General features: G+C 50.7%; 1 protein-coding gene across 2 annotated transcripts in view; it reads right to left on the reverse strand.

Moving 5' to 3' along the window:
* Positions 1–17,541, reverse strand: part of LOC139751976 (uncharacterized) — a 196,863-nt gene that overhangs the window by 31,688 nt on the left and 147,634 nt on the right. For both annotated transcript variants that reach the window (XM_071667720.1, XM_071667719.1), the window contains exon 2: positions 12,648–12,915. In XM_071667720.1, the coding sequence (XP_071523821.1) occupies positions 12,648–12,915 (268 nt within the window). The remainder of the gene's footprint in view (positions 1–12,647; positions 12,916–17,541) is intronic.

Genomic DNA, 17,541 nt, shown 5'->3' on the forward strand with positions numbered 1-17,541 from the left:
ACTATCTACAACACAACCCTCACAACTATCTACAACACGACCCTCACAACTATCTACAACACAACCCTCACAACTATCTACAACACGACCCTCACAACTATCTACAACACAACCCTCACAACTATCTACAACACAACCCTCACAACTATCTACAACACAACCCTCACAACTATCTACAACACAACCCTCACAACTATCTACAACACAACCCTCACAACTATCTACAACACAACCCTCACAACTATCTACAACACAACCCTCACAACTATCTATAACACAACCCTCACAACTATCTACAACACAACCCTCACAACTATCTATAACACAACCCTCACAACTATCTACAACACAACCCTCACAATTATCTACGTCTACTCCTATATTCTACTGAACAGATATCTTTCTCAGAGTAACTTTCCTACGTGTGTGTGTGTGTGTGTGTGTGTATGTGTTCCATCCATCCAAGTATACTGCTACCTTCCTCACTATTTATGTATACTGTACTGATATCTTCACTATCCATGTATAGATACTGACACCCTCATCTCCCATGTATAGTATACTGACACCCTCATCTCTCATGTATAGTATACTGACACCCTCATCTCCCATGTATAGTATACTGACACCCTCATCTCTCATGTATAGTATACTGACACCCTCATCTCTCATGTATAGTATACTGACACCCTCATCTCTCATGTATAGCATACTGACACCCTCATCTCCCATGTATAGTATACTAACACCCTCATCTCCCATGTATAGTATACTGACACCCTCATCTCCCATGTATAGTATACTGACACCCTCATCTCCCATGTATAGTATACTAACACCCTCATCTTCCATGTATAGTATACTGACACCCTCATCTCCCATGTATAGTATACTGACACCCTCATCTCCCATGTATAGTATACTAACACCCTCATCTCCCATGTATAGTATACTAACACCCTCATCTCCCATGTATAGTATACTGACACCCTCGTCTCCCATGTATAGTATACTAACACCCTCATCTCCCATGTATAGCATACTGACACCCTCATCTCCCATGTATAGTATACTGACACCCTCATCTCCCATGTATAGTATACTAACACCCTCATCTCCCATGTATAGTATACTGACACCCTCATCTCCCATGTATAGTATACTAACACCCTCAGCATCATTGTACACTGATCCTGGGGCACCTTCTCCCTAGGTACACACCCCTTGTATCGTCCACTAACTACGTCTAGCCACTGTGAGTCGCCCACTATCCGCACGTACCCACTGGGAGTCGTCCAGTACCTGCATGCCCACTGGAGTCGTCCACTACATATACAGAACCACTAAGAGTCGTCCAGTACTCACAACGACCAACTGGAAGTCGTCATGACCTACGTGTACCCACTGAGGGGCATCCAGTACTCACATCTACCTACCTACTGGAAGATGTTCACTACCCACTGGGAATCGTCCACTAACCACATGTACCCCCTGGGGGTCTACCACTTACATAAACCCACTGGGAGTCGTCCATTACATACTGAGGGTCTTCCACTACCCACATACACCCACTGAGAGTTGTCCACTACCCACATACACCCATTAAGAGTCGTCTCTCACTACCCCATGTACCCAATGATAGTCGTTCACTACCCACTGAGGGTCGTTTAATACCATTTGTAACCACTGGGAATCGTTCATTGCTACAAGCACCCACTGGCAGTCGTTCACTGTCCACTGGGGTCATCCATTACCCACTGGAAGTCGTTCACTACCCACTGGGGTCATCCACTACCCACTGGGAGTCATTCACTTCCCACTAGGGGTCGTCCATCATCTACATATACCCACCGGGAGTCGTCCATTACCTCTGCGTACCCCTGATGTCGTCCACAACCTCCGTACATCCCTGACGTCGTTCACTTCCCACTGGGGGTCGTCCACAACCTCCGTACACCCCTGAGGTCACCCACAGCCTCCATACATCCCTGAGGTCGTTCACGACCCACTGAGGGTCGTCCACAGCCTCCATACACCCTTCAGGTCGTTCACAACCTCCACGCACCCTTGAGGTCGTCCTCTACCCACTGAGGTCCTTCACGTCCCGCAGTGTGTCGTGAGGAGGTCAGGTTCACACACCTGACTGATCGGCTGAGCTTGTCTAGGCGCCAGGTATGAGGGATAGTAGGGAGTATGACTTACCTTGAGGGGCAGGTGTGGAGGCTGACCTAACTAGGTCAGGTGTGGAGGGTGACCTTCCTAGGTCAGGTGTGGAGGCTGACCTAACTAGGTCAGGTGTGGAGGGTGACCTTCCTAGGTCAGGTGTGGAGGGTGACCTTCCTAGGTCAGGTGTGGAGGGTGACCTTCCTAGGTCAGGTGTGGAGGGTGACCTTCCTAGGTCAGGTGTGGAGGGTGACCTTCCTAGGTCAGGTGTGGAGGGTGACCTTCCTAGGTCAGGTGTGGAGGGTGACTTTCCTAGGTGAGGTGTGGAGGGTGACTTAACCAGGTCAAGTGTGGAGGTTGCTGTACCCAGGACAGGTGAGGGTGACCTACTTTAGGTCAGGTGTGGAGGGAGACCTACCTAGGACAGGTGTGGAGGCTACCGTACCCAGGTCAGGTGTAGGGCGAGACACACACACACACCCACACACACACACACCTGGTGGAGGGCGAGAGTGGTGTTGTGGTGCGGCTGACCGTGGTGTGGACGGCCTGGTGGCCCAGCTGCTACTGGTTGGAGTGCCTCTGGTGGTGGTGGTGGTGGTGGTGGTGGTGGTGGTGGTGGTGTGGTGGTGGTGGTGGTGGTGGTTGCCTACGTCGTAACACACGACTGGAGGAGCAGCAGCAGCAGCAGCAGCCGCACACTGGCCCACACTACCACCACCACCACCACAGCAACGATCAATACCAGCCACCAGCCACCACCACGCAGGCTCCACGCCCGCCACCAGCACGCCCCATACTCACTCACTCACTCACTCACTCACTCACTCACTCACTCACCCTATATTATCTCTTGGACACTAGCCCCCCCCCCCCCCAACACTGACCCCTGCTTCATGATAGGGTGGGGGGGGGGGCGAACCCATGACCCATCCACGCCCTGCCAACGACACGAATCAAGGCTTATCAACACCACAACCCACGCCCTGCCACTACCACCCCCACGTCCTGCCAACACCATCCTGACACCATCGTCCAGGGCAATGTACGTGCCACCAGCAAGAGGCTGACACAGAGCTGTAGTCAGCTCTACTGGCTATCGATCATGTAAGGCCAGGTTCGAATCCTAGGCAGGACAGTCAGCTCACAGACGACCCAACTGTTCATCCTCCACTCAGATGGATACAACATTGCGCCTCACTCAGTAGCAGGGAAGGGTTGGACGTCCCTGAAGCGAGTTTTTTTGACACTGCTGCACTCATGTGTCCTCACCTGACCATTCTACAACATCAACAAAAATGACCTCAATTGTGGTGTAACTTTCTGCAGGCGGAGTGGTAACGCCTCTCTCTCTCTCTCTCTCTCTCTCTCTCTCTCTCTCTCTATATATATATATATATATATATATATATATATATATATATATATATATATATATATATATATATATTTTTTTTTTTTTTTTTTTATACCTCGTCGCTGTCTCCCGCGTTTGCGAGGTAGCGCAAGGAAACAGACGAAAAGAAATGGCCCAACCCCCCCCATACACATGTACATACACACGTCCACACACGCAAATATACATACCTACACAGCTTTCCATGGTTTACCCCGGACGCTTCACATGCCCTAATTCAATCCACTGACAGCACGTCAACCCCTGTATACCACATCGCTCCAATTCACTCTATTCCTTGCCCTCCTTTCACCCTCCTGCATGTTCAGGCCCCGATCACACAAAATCCTTTTCACTCCATCTTTCCACCTCCAATTTGGTCTCCCTCTTCTCCTCGTTCCCTCCACCTCCGACACATATATCCTCTTGGTCAATCTTTCCTCACTCATTCTCTCCATGTGCCCAAACCACTTCAAAACACCCTCTTCTGCTCTCTCAACCACGCTCTTTTTATTTCCACACATCTCTCTTACCCTTACGTTACTTACTCGATCAAACCACCTCACACAACACATTGTCCTCAAACATCTCATTTCCAGCACATCCATCCTCCTGCGCACAACTCTATCTATAGCCCACGCCTCGCAACCATACAACATTGTTGGCACCACTATTCCTTCAAACATACCCATTTTTGCTTTCCGGGATAATGTTCTCGACTTCCACACATTTTTCAAGGCTCCCAAAATTTTCGCCCCCTCCCCCACCCTATGATCCACTTCCGCTTCCATGGTTCCATGTGTGTGTGTGTGTGTGTGTGTGTGTGTGTGTGTGTGTGTGTGTGTGTGTGTGTGTGTATGCGTGTATGTGAACTTGCAGACCACGAGGGAAAATCAAAGCAGGAAAGTTTGCTTAAGCGCTTTCGTGTATTTGAATACATCTTCAGAATCCAACAGATGAAGGATGATATACAGAGAGCAGTAGATCTTACCATGCAAGACCACGTCTCACACGGTACAGGAGCAGACACTCAGGGTAGTATGGGAGCACCTGGGTGGTCAGGGGGTAGTATGGGAGCACCTGGGTGGTCAGGGGGTAGTATGGGAGCACCTGGGTGGTCAGGGGGTAGTATGGGAGCACCTGGGTGGTCAGGGGGTAGTATGGGAGCACCTGGGTGGTCAGGGGGTAGTATGGGAGCAGCCTGGGTGGTCAGGGGGTAGTATGGGAGCACCTGGGTGGTCAGGGGGTAGTATGGGAGCACCTGGGTGGTCAGGGGGTAGTATGGGAGCACCTGGGTGGTCAGGGGGTAGTATGGGAGCACCTGGGTGGTCAGGGGGTAGTATGGGAGCCCCTGGGTGGTCAGGGGGTAGTATGGGAGCAGCTGGGTGGTCAGGGGGTAGTATGGGAGCACCTGGGTGGTCAGGGGGTAGTATGGGAGCAGCTGGGTGGTCAGGGGGTAGTATGGGAGCACCTGGGTGGTCAGGGGGTAGTATGGGAGCACCTGGGTGGTCAGGGGGTAGTATGGGAGCAGCTGGGTGGTCAGGGGGTAGTATGGGAGCACCTGGGTGGTCAGGGGGTAGTATGGGAGCACCTGGGTGGTCAGGGGGTAGTATGGGAGCACCTGGGTGGTCAGGGGGTAGTATGGGAGCACCTGGGTGGTCAGGGGGTAGTATGGGAGCACCTGGGTGGTCAGGGGGTAGTATGGGAGCACCTGGGTGGTCAGGGGGTAGTATGGGAGCACCTGGGTGGTCAGGGGGTAGTATGGGAGCACCTGGGTGGTCAGGGGGTAGTATGGGAGCACCTGGGTGGTCAGGGGGTAGTATGGGAGCACCTGGGTGGTCAGGGGGTAGTATGGGAGCACCTGGGTGGTCAGGGGGTAGTATGGGAGCAGCCTGGGTGGTCAGGGGGTAGTATGGGAGCACCTGGGTGGTCAGGGGGTAGTATGGGAGCACCTGGGTGGTCAGGGGGTAGTATGGGAGCACCTGGGTGGTCAGGGGGTAGTATGGGAGCACCTGGGTGGTCAGGGGGTAGTATGGGAGCACCTGGGTGGTCAGGGGGTAGTATGGGAGCACCTGGGTGGTCAGGGGGTAGTATGGGAGCACCTGGGTGGTCAGGGGGTAGTATGGGAGCACCTGGGTGGTCAGGGGGTAGTATGGGAGCACCTGGGTGGTCAGGGGGTAGTATGGGAGCACCTGGGTGGTCAGGGGGTAGTATGGGAGCACCTGGGTGGTCAGGGGGTAGTATGGGAGCACCTGGGTGGTCAGGGGGTAGTATGGGAGCACCTGGGTGGTCAGGGGGTAGTATGGGAGCACCTGGGTGGTCAGGGGGTAGTATGGGAGCACCTGGGTGGTCAGGGGGTAGTATGGGAGCACCTGGGTGGTCAGGGGGTAGTATGGGAGCACCTGGGTGGTCAGGGGGTAGTATGGGAGCACCTGGGTGGTCAGGACACACTGAGATAACAACCCACCGTCATAACAACAGCACAGTTGACAGAATCCCTTGTACAACTCGTGGTTTGTTATACGTGTGACACAACACAAGGATTAAAAACTCGTGTAAGTCAACATAAATACTGCCAACATTACGTACACTGCCAACATTACGTACACTACCAACATTACGTACACTGCCAACATTACGTACACTGCCAACATTATGTACACTAAACTTTACACGTGAATGTTACAGTTCAGCCTCAGTGTTGTCAGTGGCTGGCAGCAGCTTTCATTGCAGACGTGAGTTAGTTTGGTTGACAATGTTTTTATATATATTTTCAACGTCAACATTTTCGACATCAAGACAACACAAGAGTTCCAGCAGAGGTTCAGTGTCCAGCCTGACGTGGAGGCGACTCTGGCCTGTGTTGTGGTGGGCGAGGAATGGTCGGTCACCACAACACAACTGTTCGTACGTCCATCTTGCCAACTGTGATGTGATCTTGGTTGTGTCAAGGATGACAACCAACACTGACTTGCTCACTGACGTCATCATAACCAAGACCTGATCTCTGAGGTTCATGTCACTATCATGTATGGCCCACCAGTTGGCTGGCCCGGCAGTATGATGACATATCAACCTGGCCCGGCATGATGATGTACAGCTGAGGTGTGGAAGCTGTCGATCGTGTGGCATCAATGTAACTTACGGGAATAAGAAACAATATACGTACACTGAGCAACTCACCATGACACGTGGACACGTGTTAATATCATGATCCACAACAACGTGTTGTGATCTGGTATTTAAGAAATTGTACAACCTCCTTCCCTTATGTTTGCCAGCTGTTCTTATTTCCTGTATTTTCTCTTCCATGACTTGGTGACCACACTCACAACACACCCTACAACAAGGTCGTCCATGTTCCACAACACAGTGAACCCACTTACAACAATACTTCATAACGTGTGTGTACGTCCGTCATGTGTTGTTAGGCGTGCCAATATGATCATCATGTTGGCAGGCACCATGATTGACTGGACCAGACGCCACGTTGTCTAAGGGTAAGTTAATGACCGTTTGTATAACCCGGGTTTCTGGAAAATAACAACAGTGTTAATATTGTTAACCTGTTCCAGTATTCCAGGTTCTTGTTAAGTGGACTGAATGTGGCCGAAGAGATGTGTCTGATGCCGTCCTGATACTTGCTTCCAGCTGTCTGTACCCACCATAACACTGTCCTGCCCCAAGACCAATCTTCATGTTCACCGCACATAAGGTCGTCGTGCAGGAACACAACCACGGGCTGGACCACTGCTGTAATGCCATTCTTCCAGCAGAGGTGGAGGTAGGGTTCGTCTTGATAGTTTCCAGTGACCTCCTGGAAGACTACTTAACCCTACCGTCACTTTCCAAGGTCATGAGTCGACACAATTATGAAATGACACTTCAAGCCTTACAGAAAGCTCCATCAAAGGTGAAAGTCCACTGGAATAATAACTCTCTACAACCCTGACTGACCAGCACACCAGCAGAATATTTTCACATTAAATACACCAAACAGCTTCCAGGCCAGATGACTGCAGAGTTTTGCATATAATAACAACTTAGCTCTTCTTCCTCTTTCCAGCGCTTTTAACCTCTGCTGGAACCATCCTCAGCTGGAACCATCCTCAGCTGGAACCATCCTCAGCTGGAACCATCCTCTGCTGGAACCATCCTCTGCTGGAACCATCCTCTGCTGGAACCCTTAATCTACTGCAACTACCCACCCACAAGGACCATCTTCTATCGGAAACATCTATCTACTAGAAACCTCTGCTGGAACTATCTTTTGCTGGATCCATCCATCCACTGAAACCATCTGCTGCTGGAATCAACGTCTACAGGAACCATCTGCTGCTGGAATCATGTCTACAGGAACCATCTGCTGCTGGAATCATCGTCTACAGGAACCATCTGCTGGAACCAGCCGTCCGCTGGGGTTGGTCCTGGTGTCCACATTCTTTCTTGACCAAATTAAAGTTGGCTCATATTTCCAGGACTACTATGGCCCATTTCCAGGAAGTTTTTCCAGAGGTGCAGTGTTCCCGTGAGCAGCACTGAGCACTGATGGTATTACCACAGCACCAGCCACACACACCTGATCCCTGATACTAGTGGCTCAGGCTCACTACCTCACCTTCTCTAATACCACACCTGACTACCCCCCACCATACCACACCTGACTACCCTCTACAATACCACACCTGACTACCCTCCACAATACCACACCTGACTACCCTCCACAATACCACACCTGACTACCATCCACAATACCACACCTGACTACCATCCACAATACCACACCTGACTACCATCCACAATACCACACCTGACTACCCTCCACAATACCACACATGAATCTTGTTTTTTGTATGAATCATGCGGCCTGGCTGTGACCCCATGTGACCTTACGTGGAGGACCTGACCCCACACAGACTGGATCTGACCCCACGACCTCAGGAGACAATAACAGAACCGTTCATAACAAGAGAAACTTCCCATTATAATAATATCTCGACTGACTTTATGGGTCTTATACAACCATGATGACGTCACTGGCCACTGTAACGGAGGGTCAAACTGGCCAGGTCATCCTCCAGTTGACGCTTGACCTCCCACATCCAGCCCTGAGCTCACTGCCCAATACTGTTAGCATAATTATTTTTATCAGTGCTAATTAAACTTCATTCATTGTCTATATTATTTATGAACACAATGAAGCTTAAAATAATCCCATCGTTACATTACGGTAAATACAAGTGTTTGTAAGCGACCGTCACTCAAACCTCGGCTGATAACGTTACGAAGGAGGGAACCAAGTCTGTGTAAATACATGGTAATGAAGCGCGTCTTGCTTAGTGTCCGGCACACAGGCCAAGCTGCTGCATCACCACACACCATCAGAACAGGTGTGAGCACTGGTGTATACCCCATCATATGGACAACAACTTAAAGTGATACAAGAATACACTCGACAATGGAAAGTATATTTCGTAAGTCTGGCAGAATATTAGTGACACGAGATGAACACGTTTGTAAATAGTTTACAGAAGTGATCAGCGATGAGAGATATTGGTACAACTGGGAGAGATAGATCTGTCTACGGAAGAAAGACATGAGAGAGGAAGAAGAAACATGAGTCATACAGCAGGGAAAGTGTTCAGGAGGCGAGGGAGGTGTGGAGTGGATGAGGCAGCAGGGAAGGTGAGGGAGGTGTGCAGTGGATGTGGCAGCAGGGAAGGTGTTCAGCAGGTGAGGGAGGTGTGGAGTGGATGAGGCAGCAGGGAAGGTGTTCAGGAGGTGAGGGAGGTGTGGAGTGGATGTGGCAGCAGGGAAGGTGAGGGAGGTGTGGAGTGGATGAGGCAGCAGGGAAGGTGAGGGAGGTGTGGAGTGGATGTGGCAGCAGGGAAGGTGATGGAGGTGTGGAGTGGATGTGGCAGCAGGGAAGGTGAGGGAGGTGTGGAGTGGATGTGGCAGCAGGGAAGGTGAGGGAGGTGTGGAGTGGATGTGGCAGCAGGGAAGATGTTCAGGTTGTACCTGCTCACTGGACCATGACTGTATTTGTTCCACTGTATAAAGGAGACGAGAGTAAAGTTGATTGTAAGGATTATAGAGTAATGACTGTCCAGAACATATTGCTGGTGAGGAAGGTGGTGGGTTTAGCGAGGCAGGAGGAGGACATGTGCATCACACATTCAGAGATGAGTGATGAATGATGATGATGTGAGGCAGTCATTATATGAAGGTATTAGGATGGTAAGTTCATGGCACATGATAGGCTGGTGAAGATGTTGAACTGCTGTACTGTAGATAGTGGGAGGAGAGAAACAGATACATAATGACAGAAATGATAAAGCGGTGTCACAGGAATGACTGGGGATGACATGTCATGACAGTAGTGTTGGCTGGGAGTGGAGACACTTGTCTTACCTGACCATGTTTGTCTCAAGTGAAAATGTAAGAAGGACTTTTATAAGTGTGTTAAGTCCAAGCTACACTTTACCACACTAGGTATGGGATGAGAATGTGTTGCGGAGGCACTGTGTACCTAATGCAACCTATCCCACTAGGGACACATAAACACACACATTAAAGAACGTTCAGGTTATACAACTTCTACTGAATGATGAATGCAAACAGCACATAATTCAGCACATAACAGAAGGTATTATAGTGAACATACAATATTACAGTGTAGGTGTTCCAATATCCAGATTATACTCTGTATGTATAATATAATTTTGGACATTACAGAGAGTGGGTGGTGTATAATTCTGTAAATTACAGTGTATTGTATTTCTATATAAACAGCTTTAACCTCGGCCACCACGCATGTCTACCGACACTGCTAACAAAATACTATATAGTTGTGGAAACACTTGTAACTACAGAGAACACCTCTTGTAACTCTACTGTTATACAGAAAACTGTCTGACACGGTGTAGTAACGGGTGACACATTATGTTCCGTTAGATTATCGACCAAACTATAAACTATAAAGTTGGGAAAGTTAGCTAACCTCTAGTTCATGACTAAGTTCTTCCAGCAGGTATATAGATAACAGACTACCATCTATCAATTAATGTATTACAAATTAGGATAAACAATGATGGTGAGGCGGGATATGGATCAGGTATAATGTGGACCACATTATTCAAATCATGTCCCATAATCAGTAAATCACAACAAAATTATTGATAATAACGTAAAGTTTAGATATTACACACGAAGGGTGCGTAGCTGTGGTCAATAATGTTAACGGAGAGAGTAATAATTTTTCATGACAGACATTACAGTTTAACATACGTTGTGCAGAATATGACATTCTGGCGGCCAGCAACCAGTAATGATACCCAACTGTTTACCTTCCGCCACTAATGACTAATAAACATGTATATGTTTCTATACAGAGTGTGGACGTAGGATTATACACGAATAATCATGGATGCCACCTGACAAGCCATGACATCTACAGACAGTGATGTCTTGCTTCATCAATTACTACAAATTACCCTTCAGCCAATCAAAGAAAACCTTTCAGTCTTATCAGAGAAAACGAATATATCTCCAGCGTAAACTCACCTACGATGGCTACTCAAATATGTATTTCTTATGTATTATATCAAAACATTCCACACACATGCAAGATGGCAGGGATGGAACAAACAACAACAGCATTATGATACAAAACACACATCCCAACTAGGGAGTGGGACGTGCATATCTCTACACAAAGCCCACCCAAATAAAATAATCAAATGAAGTAACACAGTGGTGGTGAGGAACACACACACACACACACACGAGGACTGACACACCACACGTCAACGTTGACACAGGTGGTGTATATGTGTACAGGATAAACACCTACACAATCCTACGCTCGGACACAACTGGGCCAGACTTGGACAACACTTTCTATAAACACGAATAGTAAAGCAGGAAGACGCATCTCCACTTCACAAAGTCTCACGGAACTCATCCACACCACAGTCACGTCAGCAACATGACGCGGCTCCGGAATATTCAAAATTCAACTAAAAAGAAATCAAAATCACTGTCATGAAGGCGGGTCTCGGGTGAGGTGTAATTCTCAAGGTTCCTGGCTGACTGTGTGGCAGGCCTGTCTCCTGGTTGGTTCATCTGGTGCGAATATAACCTCAATAAATGATGGTGATGACTCCACACTCCAAGAATCTTTAGTTATTTCATGATTCTATTGAACCCTCGCCATGACTCGAATGAAGAAAACGGAACTTATACACTAAAGAAGAAAACGGGACCATAATAAGCAGGACTTGTCTAAAAAGTGCAAACTCCACGACTGATGGAGGAATATCCAGCCTTGGTCTAAGTTGAGAAGTGCACAGCGCTGGGCTGAGGTGAGGCCTGCACAGTCCTGACCTGAACTGAAAAGTGCACACAGTCTAAACCTATATATACTCTGGCAGGAAAGTCTGACACAAAACTTGTGACTCGCCTCACAACAATAAGTTATTCCCATTCTTCTAAATCATCCTCAACAACTTCGGGAAGATTTTACGGTAATCTTATTCATCCAACTTTATCATTTTGTTATTCATGACTGACTTATACACGAAGGCTGGAGGAGAGTGGGGGGCGCCTGACCCAGTTGGTAGTGTGGGGTCAGCCAGCCTCACACCAGCGGGTCGTCTCCCAAGTGTCAGCAGGTCTGGAACTCTGTCTCACCAGTTGACATGACAGACGTATGGTTTACGTCATGTCAACATGTCTAACCCGGATGTAACTCTTCTAATTCCACTCTAGATACATACTATACAAAGGTGATCTAATCACTTCCACAAGCAACACCTAACTACTCCAGTAACTTCCAGGTTAATATTAAGATGTTACTTTATGTCTCTTACTAACTCAATTCAGGAAGTATACCATACAGTAAGTACCAGGGCCTGGCTATACACCTATAATTACAACAAACAATGTAGCACTGTACACACGGCCATTACCCGGCATTAAACAAGTCTACACAGAAAACGTGCACAAATGATATACATCCATAGAAAACGTACAAAAACTGCAGTGATCCACAGAAAACTATTGAAGGTAAACTGATATAAATACTTACATTTATCGCCACCGGAACCTTCCCCTGCTATTTCTTCATCATAGCCGAGATCAAAGTTGTCCTCATAGTAGTCGTCGTCCTCTGTGTCGTCGTAGGTGTTATCGTACATGTCGTACACCACCGTACCGTATGGACCGCCCGCAACTCCGTGACCTGACCCCTCGTGGTCAATGTGGGTGAGGCCAGGACCGTCCACCACCTCAGGACCGTCACCAGAACCGAAGTCCTCCAGGTACAGGTCACTCTCCGTGTTCCTGCTCCCCAACACCTGCAACACACCACCAATACCTGGTTATTACACTTACAACACCTGCAACACACCACCAATACCTGGTTATTACACTTACAACACCTGCAACACACCACCAATACCTGGTTATTACACTTACAACACCTGCAACACACCACCAATACCTGGTTATTACACTTACAACACCTGCAACACACCACCAATACCTGGTTATTACACTTACAACACCTGCAACACACCACCAATACCTGGTTATTACACTTACAACACCTGCAACACACCACCAATACCTGGTTATTACACTTACAACACCTGCAACACACCACCAATACCTAGTTATTACACTTACAACACCTGCAACACACCACCAATACCTGGTTATTACACTTACAACACCTGCAACACACCACCAATACCTGGTTATTACACTTACAACACCTGCAACACACCACCAATACCTGGTTATTACACTTACAACACCTGCAACACACCACCAATACCCGGTTATTATACTTACAACACCTGCAACACATCACCAATACCCAATTATTATGCTTACAACACGCAAACACCTACAGCACAATGAAGCACCCAGTCACAACAAACTAACAACAGTCAATCGTTACAGTCACAACCCACAAGCAGGAGCAATCAGTTATATTACGTCAGTGTTGTGATGACACGAGACTATGAGAAGCAGCAGAGGTCACACATCATGGCCAACATGACACCACAACAATACAAGGTTAAGTGTTGTCATCGCTGGTCAGGTCACATCAGGTGGAAGGCAAGGATCAGGCCAGATAGCACGGACCACTGAGCAGCATGACGGGGGGGGGGGGAGGAACAGCAGCATGACGGGGGGGGAGGAACAGCAGCATGACGGGGGGGGAGGAACAGCAGCATGACGGGGAGGGAAGAACAGCAGCATGACGGGGGGGAGGAACAGCAGCATGACGGGGGGGGAGGAACAGCAGCATGACGGGGGGGGAGGAACAGCAGCATGACGGGGGGGGGGGGAGGAACAGCAGCATGACGGGGAGGGGGGAACAGCAGCATGACGGGGGGGGAGGAACAGCAGCATGACGGGGGGGAGGAACAGCAGCATGACGGGGGGGGAGGAACAGCAGCATGACGGGGGGGGAGGAACAGCAGCATGACGGGGGGGGGAGGAACAGCAGCATGACGGGGGGGGAGGAACAGCAGCATGACGGGGGGGGAGGAACAGCAGCATGACGGGGGGGAGGAACAGCAGCATGACGGGGGGGGAGGAACAGCAGCATGACGGGGGGGGGAGGAACAGCAGCATGACGGGGGGGGAGGAACAGCAGCATGACGGGGGGGGGGAGGAACAGCAGCATGACGGGGGGGAGGAACAGCAGCATGACGGGGGGGGGAGGAACAGCAGCATGACGGGGGGGGGAGGAACAGCAGCATGACGGGGGGGGGGGGAACAGCAGCATGACGGGGGGGGAGGAACAGCAGCATGACGGGGAGGGGAGGAACAGCAGCATGACGGGGGGGGGGGGAGGAACAGCAGCATGACGGGGGGGGGAGGAACAGCAGCATGACGGGGGGGGAGGAACAGCAGCATGACGGGGGGGGGAGGAACAGCAGCATGACGGGGGGGGGGGAACAGCAGCATGACGGGGGGGGAGGAACAGCAGCATGACGGGGGGGGAGGAACAGCAGCATGACGGGGGGGGGGGGAACAGCAGCATGACGGGGGGGAGGAACAGCAGCATGACGGGGGGGGAGGAACAGCAGCATGACGGGGGGGGAGGAACAGCAGCATGACGGGGGGGGGGAGGAACAGCTCGTGACAGGAGCAGACATACGCGTCTTGCAAGGGTGGGGGGGAGGGGGGGGGTTGCTGATATGTCTTGCAAGCTCTGCGTCAAGTCATTCCGTGGTGAGGCTCCAGCATGACAGGTAACAACATATACGTGTGAACTATCATACACAAGACACACAAATATATACCATTCATAACAGCACACATCATCTTACAGTGAGCCAGTACATGAGTCTCAGCTGGTGTGAGATGGTAGGGTGTGAACACGAGACATGGCTGCTGGTCAGCTACCGATGCCAGACTACATTACAGCCGCCCCACACCACACCACCACCACAGTGTGGGGCAACACACCACCACCACAGTGTGGGGCAACACACCACCACCACAGTGTGGGGCAACACACCACCACCACAGTGTGGGGCAACACACCACCACCACAGTGTGGGGCAACACACCACCACCACAGTGTGGGGCAACACACCACCACCACAGTGTGGGGCAACACACCACCACCACAGTGTGGGGCAACACACCACCACCACAGTGTGGGGCAACACACCACCACCACAGTGTGGGGCAACACACCACCACCACAGTGTGGGGCAACACACCACCACCACAGTGTGGGGCAACACACCACCACCACAGTGTGGGGCAACACACCACCACCACAGTGTGGGGCAACACACCACCACCACAGTGTGGGGCAACACACCACCACCACAGTGTGGGGCAACACACCACCACCACAGTGTGGGGCAACACACCACCACCACAGTGTGGGGCAACACACCACCACCACAGTGTGGGGCAACACACCACCACCACAGTGTGGGGCAACACACCACCACCACAGTGTGGGGCACCACTACACCACCACAGTGTGGGGCAACACACCACCACCACAGTGTGGGGCAACACACCACCACCACAGTGTGGGGCAACACACCACCACCACAGTGTGGGGCAACACACCACCACCACAGTGTGGGGCAACACACCACCACCACAGTGTGGGGCAACACACCACCACCACAGTGTGGGGCAACACACCACCACCACAGTGTGGGGCAACACACCACCACCACAGTGTGGGGCAACACACCACCACCACAGTGTGGGGCAACACACCACCACCACAGTGTGGGGCAACACACCACCACCACAGTGTGGGGCAACACACCACCACCACAGTGTGGGGCAACACACCACCACCACAGTGTGGGGCAACACACCACCACCACAGTGTGGGGCAACACACCAACACCACAGTGTGGGGCAACACACCACCACCACAGTGTGGGGCAACACACCACCACCACAGTGTGGGGCAACACACCACCACCACAGTGTGGGGCAACACACCACCACCACAGTGTGGGGCAACACACCACCACCACAGTGTGGGGCAACACACCACCACCACAGTGTGGGGCAACACACCAACACCACAGTGTGGGGCAACACACCACCACCACAGTGTGGGGCAACACACCACCACCACAGTGTGGGGCAACACACCACCACCACAGTGTGGGGCAACACACCAACACCACAGTGTGGGGCAACACACCACCACCACAGTGTGGGGCAACACACCACCACCACAGTGTGGGGCAACACGACCACCACCACAGTGTGGGGCAACACACCAACACCACAATGTGGGGCAACACACCACCACCACAGTGTGGGGCAACACACCACCACCACAGTGTGGGGCAACACACCACCACCACAGTGTGGGGCAACACACCACCACCACAGTGTGGGGCAACACACCACCACCACAGTGTGGGGCAACACACCACCACCACAGTGTGGGGCAACACACCACCACCACAGTGTGGGGCAACACACCACCACCACAGTGTGGGGCAACACACCACCACCACAGTGTGGGGCAACACACCACCACCACAGTGTGGGGCAACACACCACCACCACAGTGTGGAGCAACACACCACCACAGTGGTGGTGTGTTGTGGGGCAAGACGACCATCATCAGTGAGAACAGAAAGAGACACGTAAGCAACACCAGGACACGTGTACACACGTGGCACGAGGGAGGCTGGTACTGAACGATGATACATGGAAGGATGAGTGGCTACCTGTACTACCAGAAGAGATGCGACACACACACACACACACACACACACACACACACACACACACACAAGGTTCGTGCACAATGTGGGCTAGACACAAGGTCATGACCCCAGGGCCTGGGGTGACCAGAGGTGGAGGAGGAGGAAGGTAGTATGAACACGTTATCTCCTGCACGTTAGGATGAGAGCGCCAGCAGCCTGGGGGTACGACACGGCCTCCCCACGTCCACACAACACCCTCGTCATGACCCAGGCAGACACACCTCTCATGACGTGTTGCACACAGACACACACACACACACACACTGAGGGATGGTTGCCTGCTGACTATGTGATCAGGTCGGGCCCGTGCCACTTACTGAATAAATATTGTTCATGTGAGCGTCGGCTGCCTACGTGAGCGGCACCATCATGTCTTGCTTCACCCAGGGTGACCTACCATCACCTGTGTGGTCACCTCACTTAATACTTCTTCATGCAACTGTCATGCATGATGTATCAACATTCATGCAACTGTCATGCATGATGTATCAACATTCATGCAACTGTCATGCATGATGTATCAACATTCATGGCTGCACATTCATATATCTTCGTTCCTCATCTTATATAAATCACATTGCCAGCAATAACTCTTGCTGTATCCTCCATGTTCAACATTTCTCATATGTGAAAACTTCCTCTGTTTGTAGCCATAAGAAAGAGAGAGAGAGAGAGAGAGAGAGAGAGAGAGAGAGA

Source organism: Panulirus ornatus, chromosome 12 (genome assembly GCF_036320965.1).
Source record: "Panulirus ornatus isolate Po-2019 chromosome 12, ASM3632096v1, whole genome shotgun sequence".
NCBI lineage: Eukaryota > Metazoa > Arthropoda > Malacostraca > Decapoda > Palinuridae > Panulirus > Panulirus ornatus.